A 17,078-nucleotide genomic window follows, 5' to 3' on the forward strand; every position below is an offset into this window, starting at 1 on the left:
TATGGGAACTACACAATTAACTATTAGAAACTTCAATGTGCCTATATTTTCACAGTTTCCTTTATAAGCTAAGTTTTCAGTTAATTTAAATCCTTAGGTAACTGGAAAAATCAGGGACAGAAGAAATAACTCCTCCTATATGTATGAAAGCACAGGTTTTTAATTTCAGAACTACTAGGACAATTGAAATTCTATCTCTTTATCTACTCATCTGCATTTCTCATTTGCAAAAAAAAGGTTACATACCTTCAGAAGCCACCTTGTCACCCATGATCCTTTCTAAGATTCCCCTGGGAAGTCTCTCAAAAGCTGCATTAGTGGGAGCAAAGAGTGTGTAATGACCAGGCCTTCCAAGAATATCCAAAACATCTGATGTGATGGCAGCAGCCTAGAAAATAAATTTGGTATTTAATGCTGGTTATTTAAAATACTACCAAAATACATTATCTGTCTGGTTTCACCAAATGACCACAGGTACTTTAATAATAGACTGAGATCAATGTTATAGAAAGATACGTTAAATGAATTTTCAAAAAGGAATAGAAAACTAATTTTGTGGGAAAAATGTGTCTTGATATATTGAGTTACCTCCTTAATTTAGCACACAGTAACCAACAAATTCTGACAGAGGTGACAACAGGGAAGATATTTTTATTGTTATTGCCTGAATTTTTAAATGAAAAATGTGAACATACAGATTTTGACAAATTAGATCTAAGCCATAGTCTATCAAACCTATTGATTTGTCCCAGGAATAATAAAAAAATATATTACAGGTGGATGACTAATTTGATTGAATACAAGGAGAAGGTTTTGAATTAAAACAGGAAGCTGAGGGGCAATCTCATTGCTCTCTACATCTTCCTGAGGAGGGGAATTGGAGGGGGAGGTACTGAGCTCCCTGGTATCCAGTGAGAGGACGCGTGAGAATAGTTCAAAGCTGCATCAGAGGAGGTTCAGACCTGACATTAGGAAGCATTTCTTTACCAAGAGGGTGGTCAAACACTGGAAAAGGCTTCCTAGAGAGGTGGTCAATGCTCCAAGCCTGTCAGTTTTTAAGAGGCATTTGGACAATGCCCTTGATAACATGCTTTAAATTTTAGTCAGCCCTGAAGTGATCAGGGAGTTGGACTAGATGATCATTGTAGATCCCTTCCAACTGAAATATTGTATTGTATTGTATTCCATTCTGTTCTCAGGCTTTGAGGTCAGGAAAAGTTATCTCCAGGTTTTTAACCCCAAAATATTACTCAGCTCTGCACATGAAAATTATGAAGTTAAACGCAACTGATGAAAAATTCCCTACTTTCTAGTAATGAAGAACAGGTAAGCAGTCTGAACTAAGTAAAATCCAATTCAATATTTTTCGAAAAGTTTAATTTCCCTTATATTCCTTAAATAAATCTTTTTAACTTGCTTATAAATCTCCTCTGTACAACCTAACAATCAAATATTTCCGTTATTGAATTAATCGTAAAAGAGAATATGGTAACAATATTGATTTCTTTGGAGGCTGCAACCTGTCTGCATTACAAATGAAGAAAGAAGGAAAAGAACAATGCAGGAAAAGTAATGAAAGATATTGTGGGAATATATGATGGATTAAAATAGTAATATTATAAGAGTATGACAATATGTTATAAGAACGGATTTTTCTAGAAAAAGAACATATGTAAAATTGAACACATATGGACTTCAGTAAAGAATTTGCTCATTTAAGTATGAAATCCTATTAGTCCAACCTAGGATAGAAAGATGAATTGCATATGAAACTGTCGAAAAAAATGAGAATAATAATCCTAAAGCATATTAGAGTCTCAGGGCTGATTTTATTTAACGTTTTAATTAGCACGTTTGGTTTTGGAACTAAAGTTATTGAAGCAGTATGAAGTGCAGAAGCACACACACGGGAATCAGCAGGTGTATGTGCTATAAACAGGGTGTCCACCCTTTGAAAAATCCAAAAGACAGAGCGCAATGTGATGCAACTGAAAGAAGAAAAAGCATAGTGCTAATATGTGTCCTGGAAACCAGTAAGTTCTTTTCAAGCAGAGTTAATATAAAAGGAACACATAAAGCCTTATCTAGGAATAAGTGAAAATGTCTGCTTAGAGTTAATGAAAAATAAACCCAAATAAAAGAGAGGCAAGAAAGAATGTATGGGAAAAAATAAAATAGAGATGGCTTCTTTTCAACTGAGGACTAGAAAAGGTTGACTTATCTTCAGTTTTTTTTTAGAGAAGTTAAATTAAATGGTTGCCTATAACTGTTATGGACTGGTTTTGAGGGATTCAGATGGTCTTTTCCACCTTTATGCTTCTGCGTTTAAAATATTTTTTTGTATTTATTGAGGAGACGGAGGAAGGAAAAGGACAACAGCTATTTGCAAAACTGTGCCATATATTTTTAAACATATGCAGTATGATATCCCATTACACTAAACAGACACATCTTCTAGATGAAAGAGAAACTATAATTTGGACAGAAAAAAAAATCTGCTTTGTGTCTGCAAGAAAAATCCTTCCTATATGTATCTACTAGTGTTCTGAAACTTGCTATGAGTCAGGTTCTGGAATATATTTAGGGTTTTTTTACCATTTTCTATTGTCCATTTTTAAATTCTTCTTATTTTCCTAGCACCAGACACTGTAACTTATTCTCACACTTTTCATTACCTCAGTGCTTTTTCATTACCTCAGTGCTTGAAGAGAAGACAGCTTTTTTTTTTTTTTTTTTTTTTTTTTTTAGACTTGGGACACATTCTATCCTATTGATGTGGTCGGGTTTAACCCACAAAAGAGTACAAGCAGACTCCTCATGTCAAATATAATTTGCCTTTTTATATAGCTAGATTTGCAATATTAGCTGGATTTCTTAATTTAATTTAGCCGAACAAATAGAAAAAAAAAAGGAAGAAAAAACCAAAATACGAGAAAAGCATTTTTATTTTTGTCCACTTACTCTAAGAGATGAAAGATCATCCTCAACTTCAATGAAATCTTGAATGGTGTTTCCAACAGCAGTCAGGACACGGTCAATGACATGAACAACACCATTGGTAGCAATTTGGTTGCCATGGATGACCCTGGCACAGTTAACAGTAACAACCTACATTTGAAGAATCAAGCAGTAGAAGATTAAACACTAATTTGACTGCACACTTGGAATCTGATTCTTACAGATTAGCAATGTATGTCTTGTATGTTATGTGTTCAACTGAATACAAATTATTCAGTATTTCAACTAAAAAACTGATTTTTTTCAGTTTTTATTTTAAAATTTAAGTAAAACCTTGTAAGATTTGAAAGGCTGACTAAATTTCTGGAAAGATAGCAGGAGATTTATTCAGGCTAGTTTGATTTCATATTCATGTTTTATTTGTTATTGCAATTATTCAGATTTATTTTCCATATATGGTGATTGTATTTTACTGAGGTAAATTGTAATCCAATATAAACATTTCCATGCTTTTAAGGCAACAAAGATGAGTGACTTGACCAGAAGGTTTTTAGCATTTTCAGAAATGATTTTTTTTTCCAACAAAATAATGGATGCATGTCCCCTACAATCTTAAATGTTTCTACTGTGCACTCCAATTCAAATAAAAGATCTGATTTAATATTATTTCATAAATACATTAAGATTGATAGTAGATTTTGCTCTCACATTTATTGTGATCATTTATTTTGACCACAAAAGACTTAATCTTTCAGGAAGAAAGTTCATTCCCATTTGAGCTTCTATTTCTGAGCAGAAAACAGCTCAAGTTTTATAATTTTTTCTTATCAATTAGTCTACACAGCAGACAAAATTTCAAGAGAAAATTTGTTTATGTTTGTCAGTTGCAACTGACTTGCTAGATGTTAAACTTTCTTTAACCTATAACTGAATAATTATATTAGAAAAAAAAAAATAGACTTACCCCATTAGGATAATGGTTAATAAGCAACTTCTGATCATTGTACATAGACACCAGAGTCATGCCATTCTTAAGATCTTTTGTCAACATGCGCTTGTTTACCATATGGTGGTGGAGAGCGTTATATAGTTCGATATTTACATTATCAACTAAATTCCTATGAATTTCCTGAAGAAGAAATGAATTTTATTAATTAGAAGCTTCAAAACATTCTTCCAGTTGGAAGAATGCACATACTGCTTTACCTTAACATATGCTTTCAATATACTCAACAATGGATATTTCCTGTTAGGAGACACGACTTTGATACCTGTCAGTCTGGCTCTACTTAAATGATCCTTTAGTCTGATTTCCTCACAAATGGAAGATAAGAGGTCTCATCACAGACAAGTCATCAGAAGAGCTTTGATTCAATATTTATTTAACTAAAAATATTACTAAAAGAAGGACACCTGAATCACTGACAAGGTATGATTATACTCTAAAACATGCGACTGCTGGAATTCCTGTTATTTTCCACAAAACTAGCTAATAACACTAATCATATTAATATTTTTCATGCGAGTGCTTAAGTGAGAAACACTTAGACTTGCTTAGTACTCCTGAAAATAAATTCAGACCCTCTAGCTTCAGCAATACATGTTAAACATAGAAATTATTTTATTAATTTTTTATAATGTCCTTTGATATCTAAAATATCATATTGTTTCTAGCCTACTTTATTATAGACTAGCTATTGCAGCTAAAACAACATTAGCTGAAAGAGAAACACACTTTAACACATGCATACGAGCACACATACTCACTGAATTTAATTGTTCCCAGGCTTCGTTGCTTGGTGCAAAGAAAGTGAATGATCCTCGTCCTTCAATCTCTTCTCTCAGCTTTGATATGTCAGAATATTGCTGTGTGGAAGTAGCTCCCACAATGCCAAGTGTACCATATACATGATCAATAGGTGCAACTAAAATAAAATATAAGATAAGAATACTGTAAACTGTTCAGTCATCCAGTTTCTTACTAATCAAATCTACTTTATTTCTTCTGGTTGGACTATAGTATTGTCTTTCTAAAACAGTTTAAATCAATATTAAAACAATGTGCTTGGATTAAAATGTCATTGTCAGCATACTCAAAAACCACCCAAACACATCTGCTTGTTGTCATTTTTTTTTTTTGTTTGCTTAATGAGCTGAAAAATTAGATCAAACAAAACCAAATATTGTGCAAAACCTGACCTGAAATGGAAACCTATCCATTGGGGACCTTCAAGAGGGAACATGAGTAAATTCCATATATAATCACAAAAATTTCGATGGAGTGGGTCCTCTTTGGGCATGGTGGACCAGAATTCTTCTTGTGAGGCCTCTTGCTCTTCTTCCAGTATGTGATTTGTACTTATATTGATTCATCCAGAGAGTAAGAATGGCTATAGTCTCACAGTTAACACACTGATACATGAGAACAGGATTCATCTCTCCTAACTCTAGGCATCTAGAAGTGAGGCATTTGCATGCAAGCTAGTTGTTCTTGACTCCTTTTATAGTCACAAAGTGAAAAAGGAAATTCTAGAGTGTGAATGACCTAATCCTAATGTAAACATCTAATAATTCATATAAACAAACTGAACTCTGTCTTAAATATGCCTAACTATTATTGAATGTAAAAGGATTAGTTCAGTACAAGGATCTAAAGTTAAGAAATATATTTCTTCTTCAATTAACCTTCCCTGCTGCAATTACTTTTCAAATAGCACAAATAGGAGAAATCAAGAATTCACGTCTTCATTTTCAGTCCTATTTAGTTTACTGAAAGCCTATAACACTCATAGTTAATAAGATTCACATCTTCTCAGGAAAAGGAATAAACATAATTTAGATATGCCACACCTCATGTCCTAGGTTTCTGACCTCACTGGTATACTTTAGATTATTCTAGGGTGCAATGGGAACAGGAATAAACTTATTTGGCAACTTTGGGAACTAAAGATACTACTGTTCCTCTCCAACCCAGCAACTGTAAGGAGCTGGGAAATTCAACCTAAACTGCGCAAACAAATTCAGAGCCAGCTGATTTTTAACTGTGTTGACTGTATGCAAATGAAGCTCTGTATTCTCAGGCAGTAATTCTTAAAAAGAGGTAATTGTTTCTCAAGACGGCCACCTTTGAAAGTCTCCTGTGTTGTATGTTTCTCATACAATGACTTATCCGTATGAAAATAAGCTTGTACCTGCAGGACATCCTCTCATACCATCCATCTTCATATAACCAGGACAGCACTCATATAAGACAGTTCTATGGGATACAGACAAAAAACACAATTACATAATATACAGAAGAAGTGTATACTAAGTTTACCTATTTTTTTTTTATGTATTATTGTTTCTCAGTTAAGTTCACACTCTCCAGATCTTCATCCCTTTTTTTTATCATACAGCTTTTTCTGTGTAGGCTACAAATTGTTTGTAATTCACCAAACGCGGGGCTTTTGAATTTCCAGAATGAGTGCCGTCATTAAGTTTAAGTGCTAGGAAGGAACAGGAGAGGAGATATGGAAGTCATGTACAGTTATTAAAAGATAATGTGACTAGAACAGTGCTGAAGAAAATTAATTTAACTGGTCTCTTTTGAAAATATTAGATGGGATTGAAGAAAAAAAAAAAAAGGAAGTGAGGACATTGAGAGAAACTAGTGGCAGTAGGGTTGCAAAGTAAAAAGAAAAATATGAAATAAACTGAACAGAAATTAAAATGACAAAACTACATGAGGTCACCTACATACTGGTTATAGGAATTAAACAGGTATTTAGGAGAAGGTCCTATGGATTGCATGGTAATAGAAAGTGGGACAGCAGAGCTTCAGTTTATCAAGGAAGACTTTGAAGCAGCTCAGGAATGTGGGAGAGAACTAATTAAGAACAGATACAAAGCAGGTCATAGAGAAGGAAGTCACTGAAGACTAGATGGATGGACACAAGGGAAAGTTCACTGGTAAATGTAGTGAGGATGAAAACTAGATTGCAACAAATAGAAAACAGAGTTAAAAGAGTATGCCATCACAGCATACATAGATAGAATTAACAATACTAGGGACCAGGAACTGTTATAGAATGATTTCAATAAAATATTCCTATTCTTGAATACCTATAAGCTACACTTAACAGCAAATTAGGGCTTACTGACAATTCTATACTGCAACACTCAATTTAGCAGTGACGGTCTTATAAGATATAATGTCTTCTTAATACGACAGAAATAAAAGTTCTACCACAAATCTGCTTGACAAATTCTCCTCTTTTACATGAAAGTGCAAATCCACTGAACTTATCACATAGTTGATTTTGGTTCATCAGGTGAGGGAATGTCAACAAATTACATAACTGTGCCAAAGTCTAAAATATAAACTTTAAGACATTAGACTTCAGATACTACTTTTCAAATTATGGTACACTGTGAATGACAAGGAAAGAATTGCAATAACAGTTTTACATAATACATTTATTTTTATAGGTGTGGCTGATGTTGGCAAAGCTAGAGTTCTGAACACTAATTCCTTGAAGGATTTTGCTGTCTTTACCACTACATTCCAGTTTTTAATTTATAGACTTTGGTGGCAGCTGAATACACTTCTCTCATTTTTCATAAACTAAAGTTGACAAAACATTAACCACAAAAACCAGTAAAATTAGCAGTTTATTCAAATGAAAAGTTAGACCTTTGGTATTTAAACTACATGAAGATACTAAAATATGAAAGTAGACTGGAAGAACAACAGCCATTACAAAGCACGATTTTAAAAGTGAGGATTATAATTATAAAATTGATAACAATCTGATAGAGCTGGTGAAGATTAAAGAACTGTTTTTAAAAAAACAGTCTTTCATTCGTCTGTGCTGTGAAAATATTTTGTCTCCATTAGCTCATGTGTGTGTGTATGTACACACACATGACATTCACCCTTCTGCTATGTGCATCTTTTTAACTGAGAAGTCATATATCAATAGTATTTGTATATAGTTCTTTTTAATACATCTCTTTCTGTAAAGAAATTTGCTGAATGGCTATTTCTTGGGAATGCAAGAATAGCATATACTTTAGGCTACATATTTTCTAACTAAGGAAATTAACTTTATACTTTCCATCCTTGTTACTTCCCTGTCAGAAGCTAATTAAAAAAAAGTCTGATTAAAGAAAATTGTGTAACAGAATAGGACTCAGAATGTTCTCCCAACTGCGTGACCTGCTTTGTCATGAGAAAATATTTTTTCCTTTTATGCAATAGAAAATATCTCCCTCTCACTCCATGAGCAGTTATGAAAGCTTGCAGTCTTAACTAGGTTTTGGAAAAAGGAGAGAAAGTTGCATTAGAAGCACAGAATAAGACATGGCAAGTTTAGTCTTCTTACCATGTCCAACAATGACACAGTTAATAAAAGGCAGAAAATTAGCTGAAAAATATAGTTAAGAAAAAAAAAAATGCTTCTTCAGCCAAGCTTTACAAGATCAGTGTCATTTTTGCCATGTAAATTGTTATGTACATCTCAGGGGTTTTTTTTCAGTCAGCAAGGGTTACTGTATGTTTCTACTGACAGTATTCAGGCTCCTTTAGATCTGACTGCAATTAAAAGGTCCATGTAACAGCTGTGCTCAAAATGTAGTGAGGAAGATATATGGAGGATCCCACAATAAGGTTAGAACTGCATAAATCCCAGTGCAAGATGCAGTTCCTCAGCACCACTTATGTATTGACACAGTGCACAGAGGAAGTACTATCTCACACCACAAGTCATCCTCATCTGTATTTCCCTGCTAGTGCAATATAAAATGGTGCACAAGTGAAGAAAGCAGTTACTCAGATAACTAGGAGTGCTGCATTCTTGAGTTTGTGGAGGTTTTGGTGAGTTTTTCTGGTTTTAGGGTGGGTACTTTTGTTTGGTTAGTTGTTGGGTTTTTTTTAGCATGAAGTTGTTCCTGGCCTCACTGAAAGAAAGGAAGACCTCATTTTCCAAAGGAAAAAGTGGCAGAGCTGTACTACCTTATGTCCTTGTTATTCTTGGCTAACAGAGCCAGTTTTCAGTTTATTCAGATCAGCTCTGTGACTCATCTGTTTCTACTCCTTGCTGGCATGGAGATAAAATACTGCATAGAAACAGTGGAAAGATCTCTGGTCAAATAGACTTTGATTTTAGGAAATCTTTAAGTTGCATCCCAAGTGGAAATTTACAGCAGTGGATAGGAAATGTAAACAATAAAAACATTCTTAAATTAAACATTTTGTAGATCGTATATACACGGTAGAAAGGATCTGTTAGCATGGAGTTAATAACATGACATGAGCCATTGTCCTTTTGATTAGCATTCTTATTAAAGTAACCTCTTTAGTCATGTCTGCATTCCTGTTATAAGTTCACAGAGTATAAAACTCCCATTAACAAATAAGACTAAGTTATAACAAATGCTCTACTACAGCCACAAAAAAACCTCCAGAGTTCTATGAGTTAACTTGCTCTCATACACACTGTTTTCCTTCTCTAACCTTGTTTTGTGAGTGCTTGCATAATGTCAGGAGTGTTAAAAGATGAGGGAGAAGACAGGTGGTAGTTTTGCCTAGACTCATGTCCAAATCCAGCCAGCCCCACTACTTAGTGTCTTCCTCTGGTTATCTGTAGCAGACTTCTTGCTTAGGGCTTACACAGGCTCTGCAAAATGTTTTACAGCTTACATTCCTTTAAATTCTAGTCAGCAGGGAGACCAAAGTCACCATATGACTTTAGTTCAGTGAGTCCAAACTGTCTATTGCTTCAAACTATTTTTCCTGACACATGAAAGTATCTATCACTGCACAACTCATTTTACTTCTGGAGCTCAGCAAAATAATGAATTCCCTGTCAGAATTGTGCTGAGAGCAGCCTTTCTCTCATGGGAAGACATGATCTCTATCTAGGAATAAAACCACAGGAGCAGGTTGTTTTCCAAAACTGACTTTGAGAATAACCAAGTTTCAGCCTAAGTAATTTTCAGGAAATACCCTTCTTCCCAATGTGTCTGTAATGGAATAAAATGTAGTGCCAAAGAAGTCAGTGGAAGGGCAGACTCTACCCAAAAGGTGAAGTATTTTGGATGACTTCAGCATGTCCACTGAAGGAAAAGGGAAGCCAGTATTATAATGCCACCTGGAGGAGAAGGAAAGATTCTAGTAAAAACTATAAACCTATGGGTCGTGAAAAAATTGATGATAGAGGTGGGACAAATGACCACACACAGTCTAGATTGACTGGAATTCAATCATTATTACTATTATCAAATGCACACAAATCTAAAATTTGTATGAAAATGGGTTCTAATCTGTCTGGATTTGCTTGTAAAAACATGATAGGAGACACTGGTTAGGATTCCAGAGAGTCATTTACCATCCAGAGAAACTTCTGTGGATTTAGAATAATCAAATTGCTTGTCTGGGTAGGATGTTCTTTATGATTTGTGCTATACACACTCTAACTTGCTTCCATTACTTTCTTCAGCTTCCTTAAGGAAGTAATTAGTAACTAATAAAGTTTACAATAGCAGAAAACTTAGGGTGACAGCTAGGCCCATGAAAATCAGGTCTTTTCCTATGCTCTGGTGGGGCCATGGTATCATTCCTCATGTCTAGACTGACTTTGGAGTTGAGACTTCAAAGCCATGGCAGTGCTTGAAAGGCAGGACTGTGTGCTGGAATCAATGCCTCACTGTGTCAGAAGTACAGCTCAGCTCCATTAATTTATGGTATACTGGCAGAGCACTGAAAATATTTTCTCAGAAAGAAAATGTAAGAAAACTTCCTCCTACTACACCTTCCCTCAGTCTTTTTCCTAAGGTTTGTTTCCAACACTGTGTCATGACATGTAGCATCTTCCAGGAATCTCAGAAAACATAAAGCCTCTGATACCCAACAGGAGCAGCAGAAACCACAGTCCCAGCCCATTTCAGGTCCTTACCTGACTACTCTTTGATTTACGTGTCTGATTTCAACATTGGAAAAATTGTTACTGGAGGAATTTTTCTCACATAAATACTCATTATTTTGGGAGTCTTAGTCAGTTTTACATTACTAAGTATAAGGATCATCATAAGGAACTCTGAATATAATTTTTTGCCAACCAGGACAGCTGAACCAGACAAAAACTGAAAAAAATATAAAGCTAGGTTTGAAGAAAAAAGAAATAGGAAAAGGATACTGTTTTAATTATGAAAGTGTTATATATGTAGTTGCACTGAAGAAAACATGAGAGACTGTAGCCATATTAGCACTGCTAGTGATGCATGCACACACTGCATCATTTTTTGTGCCCCTCCCACTCCCCAGCGGAAACTCATATTGTGTCTGCACCTAATAGTTTGTTAACATATAATTCTTTGACTTTCTGAAAAGAACTGTTCAATGAATTTCATGCAAGTTTACAAAGTCTTAGTTGCCAGTTGAACTTAGAAGTATTCCGTTTGTAAAAGCTCACTTGGATTCAATGTGAGCTATGTGTAGTCGTTTAATGTTAAATGTATCTATCTCCCCCCCCCCCCCCCCCAGATTCTCTCATTGTTTCTGTATTTAACAATATTTTTTTAAACTTGAAGAATGGACTAGAAAACATAGATCCTATTTACTCATGACTTTGATAATCAGGAGAATAAAAAATTGACTAATTGCAAGTTATCAGTCACGTCTTGTTCAAGCTCTTTCTAGTTTATGTAGTGAATTACTGTTGATCAGAAAAACAATAAGACAATTAAACAGTTTGTTTACAAAGGCAGTCATCTTTGACTGGCTTATGTGGCTAACACTGTGGATATATCTCCTCCATACTAACCTCTTTTAAGGAAGCTTTTGTTACAGAAAAAAAAATCTCTATTCTACATTACATTAACATTTAAAACAGTGGGTGATGTTCATTAGGAAACTTTTAAACGCAAATCTTATTTTAAATGTATGTTCCTCATACATATAATTTGCACCTTGTATCAATATAACTTATTATCTTTATGTCTTAGGTCGTACAATCTCTGTGAGTATTCAAATTGTATACTTAAATATGACTTTGGCATTTGGAAGTTTTACTGGCTTTCACTAAGAGACTCCTAATAACCTAAGACAGAGTTGCAATTGAATCCTGGATTCCCTGTTCACTCAAGCCTTTCTGAAAATGTTCACCCCAGACCTATTTGGACCCTGTAAGAGAGTAATGGGAAAAAAAATAATAATTATTTCCTGTGACAACTGCTGAGAAATTTATCCAAGTAATTGCATAACAGCAAAGGAAAAATGTGGTACACTAGAAAAACATTAGTTTATTGTATTGGATAAACAATGTCAGTCTCTTAAATTACTCAATTCTAAGTGAGACAAGTAGGGCACACCAAGTTCAGGACTGGGAGTTTTGTATGTGTTCACACTCAAAAGATACTCTACAGTTGATGAAGCAGGAGTGACGGACACTATTGACTTGTTGTCACAGAGAAAGCAATGACTTGCATTCTGAGAAGTGACAACTGAAATATACACAGATTCCAAAAGAATGGTAAACTCCTCCACACTTAACCTGTATCCACAACCATAGTTTTTTTTTTTTTTTTTTTTCCTTTGTGGAGAGGCATGGTCTGAGCACACAGCTTTACTGTGTAGTGCCGAGTTCTTTTCGGAACTGGCCTACTAGATCCCTCTGTGTTTTTGGGTAAGTCACTTAACATCATAACTAATATCTTCAAGCCTCTTGAGCATAAAAAGGTCTACATACTATTGAGACTTTCCACTCCTTTTGTAATTATTTTTGGCAACCACTGTTGGATCAGTTATCCAGATGATTTTAGAAGCAGTTAAAGAGAAGCCGTAACCCTGTAAATTCTTCCTGTGTCTGCATTTGAAACAAACAGTTAGTTTTGACTCTGAGAAAAGGGGAATTTTCTAATAATATATTATATCTCAGATGAATAGGGAATAGTTTTGAAACAGGATACTTACGCTTTCTTTCCACAGATGGCTCCCTGGTACCAGTTTCTACAGGTGCTGAAGTATTTCTTTTTTGTTCCCATAACTTGCTGAAGGGCACAGACATTGGGTCTATGGGTGGGAGTGAGAAAAATTTTAAAAAGAGGTTTCTGTACATCTTTGGAAAAGCTTTATACAAAATAGCAGCAAATACAGCTTCTGTTGAGCAAGAGTAAGAAATGAACATCTGGTTTCTGTTCCCAGGGCAGGTGTGTTTTTAAGAAACCACAGTGCAAGCTCCTGGGATGGCACAGCTGGGTTCCTTGGCAAGCCCAGCCTCCTAGCAGGAGCAGAAGATTCCCCTCCATTCTGGTTTGACCCTCTGTCTCTGATGGGCAGTGATCACCAGCTGTGCCTAGTCAAGTCTCAATATGCCTTACATTTCTCCCTTCCCCCTGCAAAGTGAATTAATTACCAGTCACCAGGGACCAAGCTGGGAATACCATCAGGCTCTTTTCATTACAGTTTTTGTGCTGTATACATCTGTGCAGCTGAAGGTCATGGGGAGATGGCAAAGAAAAGTGCCTTGTTCTTTATGTAGAAGGAAACCCTGTCTTCTGTAAATCAATCAGCTGTTTTGATTACCAACCATATGGAGTACCACAGGCAACTAAGTAAACATTCTGGGAATTGCTGGGGGCCAAAGGCTAAATTGGCATGTAAATAAAAGAAGTAACAGATTTCAAGTGAGGAATACTTTTTCCTTGGCCATGGTAGCACACAGAGGAGGAATACTTTCAGGGCAATTTCCATGGATAAAAGCCATTTTATCACTAATATTTGTACTTCTAAAATTAAAAAAAAAATCAAAAAGTTAGAACATATATTTTATAATAGTGGGACATCAGTGAACTTATTTGTTTAAAGAGTTCAGTGACTATGTGTGTGTATGTGTGTAGCAGGCAGAGAGAATTCAACAAAGGAGCATAGGATGGTGAACAACTCTTATTCACAGACTGTTTTTTACTTAAGAAGACTAAAGGAAAATATGTTTAGACGCATGTGTCTCCCTGACACCAGCTGTTCAAATTATTTCCATGTCTCTGAGTAGCCTGGCTTGTAAGCATTGTCTTTTGAGTACCCTGCTGAGCAGCTTACTGCATTGCTCTAGTGAGAACAGAAGTTTTACAAAGGGCTCCCAGTATATATTCCCAAGTCAAAGAGCATTTAAATAGAGTTCATGATTTTCAATAGGGTGGAATGAAGAGAGCAAATGCTGTGGAATAAGTGTCAACTCTAGTGAAACATTTGAAAACATATATTAAAAATATCTGATGTCCCATTACATTAATTGTGAACTGTAATTAATTAACTTCAGTGATTCTAAAACACATGTATTTTATTCATTGAGAAATGGTGATTTTAGATTTATCTGCATTTTATGAAGCTTAACAGTTTTCTTTCTCCTTTTGAAACTCTCCAGAAAGCTTTTTATTTAGGAACAATTATTGTAAAATTAGTTGAGAAATAAAGTTTTACTTGAATGAGAGTAAGAATTCATAGTGAAAATTCACATTTAATATAATGTGAGAAGAAAGGGGAGAATAAAGATTAACAAGTACATTTTTAAAATAGAAATAAAACCCAATTACTTACCCTTGGTTGCGTGCCCTTATTCGACTGTGAGTTAAAATCTTGTCATAATGAGCAGAAGCAGCTGCTTGTTCAAAAGCAGACAACAAAAACATGGAAAAGGTGAATAAGAAAAAGATCTTCATCTTTAGTCCTCTGTTGCTTCTGGCAAGTCTGAAAGAAAGAACTGGCAAAGGGTCTGGAGAGCTGACAATTTATATACATGCTGGAAGGTGGTGGGAGGGAACCACAGGATCAACCTGAAACTTCGTACCACCCTCCTTAGAACAGCAGCTTTCACTGCCAGCTTCAGTAACCTAAATTAGTACCATACATTAACCATATAAACCTTTTTTTTTTTTTTTAATTCTCAGTTGACTAATTTCTTCCTTATTACAGAAGGCTTAGCATTTTATTCTGCTGACACAACAGCCAAGAAAGTTTGAGAAGTTTAGACTTTGACTTATGATTTGGTATTTATAGAACTAAAGCATCCAGAGGTCGTGATCATTGTCTGTGGTTTTATTCAAACCCAGGGGAAGATGTTGTCTGTTCCCATAAGAGCTGCACTGTTTTTTTTTGTTTTCCACATCCTCTCAGTTATCAGCTATTAGCTGTTTAACTAGTGAAGTTGATGAAAGTTCCAAACAATACTGTTGTCAAAAACCTGAAATAGCACTTTTGTCTTAAGGAAAAAAAAGCTATATTAACACACTTTCTGATTATGTAGTTACACAATCAAAAGCAGTATTAGTTTAAATAGTCATTTAATTCTAATAATAGCAGTTGTTATCACATAATGCTTTTATGCAGAGCTCTATGTAATCATATAATCACTCAGTAGCTGAACACTGGGATAGGTACATTTTTATGCATATTACCCAGTCCTTGGGAGCCTTTTATAATTCCAAGCTGTAGATGAGGGAACGGAGGCAGAAGGGTGAAGTGACAGGGACAAGCCTCCAGTGAAGTGACAGTCTTAAGGCTCCAGGGACAGCTGGTGTTTGGACTGCAATCCAGGAATTTGCCAATTTTGTGTCAAGGAAGAAATTCTGCCATTTATATAGAAGTATTTGCATATGAATGCAATATCAAGGTATAGTTTATAGATAATTTCAGATCTTTATGAAAGTAAAGTTGGGTTTAATGACAGTACTTTGCTGTAGTTTCTTCTTCCAAACTACAGTGACTAGTTAGGTAAATAAACAGAAATGGATGCAATATTGGGCTGACACACCTGGAACCAACTTCTGATTATAGAACAGAGACAAATAGGGCAAAGAGAAGTGGGCAGAAACAATGACTATTTCCTATATATCATTATAACATAGGCATAAGTATGTAAACATTTGATTATTAAGATTGTGTCTTAAATAACTGTAGCACTTCATGGTTTCTAAGGTTAAGGGCTGGGGGGGAGGCAGAGTATTTGGTTAAATGGTTGGGGGACTTTTTTTCTGCTGCAATCTGTACTCATCCTACCTGTTGTTTACAGAGCTATCCACCACAGCTAAAAAAGGAAAATCTGAACAGGGCAAGTATTTTTATTTCCAGATTTTTCCAGCTTTCTGATTAGTGACCCGGTCTTAACTTGCAGAGAACACCATTTGTTAGTGTGAGTGCACGAGTAGGCTATAATTCTTAAACTGGTAGTTCTTATTAAGATTAGCTTACTCTTTGTTTCAACCAGTATGATTCTGATAGGTGCTGGACATAATGGGAAGAAAAAATGATTCTAAGACCATTTAGTTTCCCACTTCCATATATTAATGCTCTAAAACTCCCCTTTCCTCTGCAGAGGTATAGAAGAAAAAGTCTTAAAGATTTTTGTATTTCAAACAATATCAAACATGGTGTCAGAGGTGATAGAGCAGCACAGAAAAGGATGATGAAGGAATATGCAAATATTAAATCATATTAATTAACCAAATTAAAGGATAATCAACTTTAAATCTTATAGCAACCTTAGTGACATCATTATATATAAAAAGGTAAATGTTAGTGAAGTGACTACCCCACCAAGTAGTCAACTTGTTTTTAATTCCTTTGGCAAAATTCTTTGTGCAATTTTATACTTCCTAAGGGACGCGATGCTGAAATTCTAATCATAAAAGTTGAAAATCTAATTAGAAAATGTATTAAAACACCTAATGGATGTGAATTATTATTGTAGTAATAGGACTTCTTATTATCCACAGCAGACGAAGCATAAGAAATAACTGGAACAAGTACAGAAAAAGTGCTGATTTTCATCTTCCACAAAATATAAATAGTGTCAAGAGGAAAAGTCTAAGGTATGGGCTATTCTGAATTGTTTCTTGTATTTCTCTAGAGACCTCTAGTGGAGAAAACTCAGTAAAAGCTGTTTTCTCAAAGCTGTGTTAAGTGTTTATACCATGAATTTATATGATAGAGCAATTTTTTTATCATTCCTAAAAAAGGAATATATATGGAATATATTTTTATTATATGATGCAAGAATTCTTGCATCCAAATATTTAGAGGTTTCAGTAAGGACCTTTACATCAGATTGAAGTTACAGAAGCATCTATGTATTAGTCACTTGTGG

General features: G+C 35.0%; 1 protein-coding gene across 2 annotated transcripts in view; it reads right to left on the reverse strand.

Annotated features, from left to right (window-relative positions):
- POSTN (periostin) overlaps nucleotides 1-14,685 on the reverse strand; it is a 37,057-nt gene extending 22,372 nt beyond the window's left edge. For both annotated transcript variants that reach the window (XM_029087391.1, XM_010177660.1), the window contains exons 1-7: nucleotides 14,534-14,685; nucleotides 12,911-13,009; nucleotides 6,150-6,214; nucleotides 4,726-4,883; nucleotides 3,923-4,087; nucleotides 2,962-3,108; nucleotides 247-388 (exon numbers count right to left, since the gene is read on the reverse strand). In XM_029087391.1, coding sequence (XP_028943224.1) covers nucleotides 247-388; nucleotides 2,962-3,108; nucleotides 3,923-4,087; nucleotides 4,726-4,883; nucleotides 6,150-6,214; nucleotides 12,911-13,009; nucleotides 14,534-14,655 — 898 coding nt within the window. In that variant the 5' untranslated portion in view covers nucleotides 14,656-14,685. The remainder of the gene's footprint in view (nucleotides 1-246; nucleotides 389-2,961; nucleotides 3,109-3,922; nucleotides 4,088-4,725; nucleotides 4,884-6,149; nucleotides 6,215-12,910; nucleotides 13,010-14,533) is intronic.
- Between the last annotated feature and the right edge of the window lie 2,393 nt (nucleotides 14,686-17,078).

The sequence above is a fragment of the Antrostomus carolinensis genome, unplaced genomic scaffold, assembly GCF_000700745.2.
Source record: "Antrostomus carolinensis isolate BGI_N321 unplaced genomic scaffold, ASM70074v2 scaffold2691, whole genome shotgun sequence".
In the NCBI taxonomy this organism is placed as follows: Eukaryota; Metazoa; Chordata; class Aves; order Caprimulgiformes; family Caprimulgidae; genus Antrostomus; species Antrostomus carolinensis.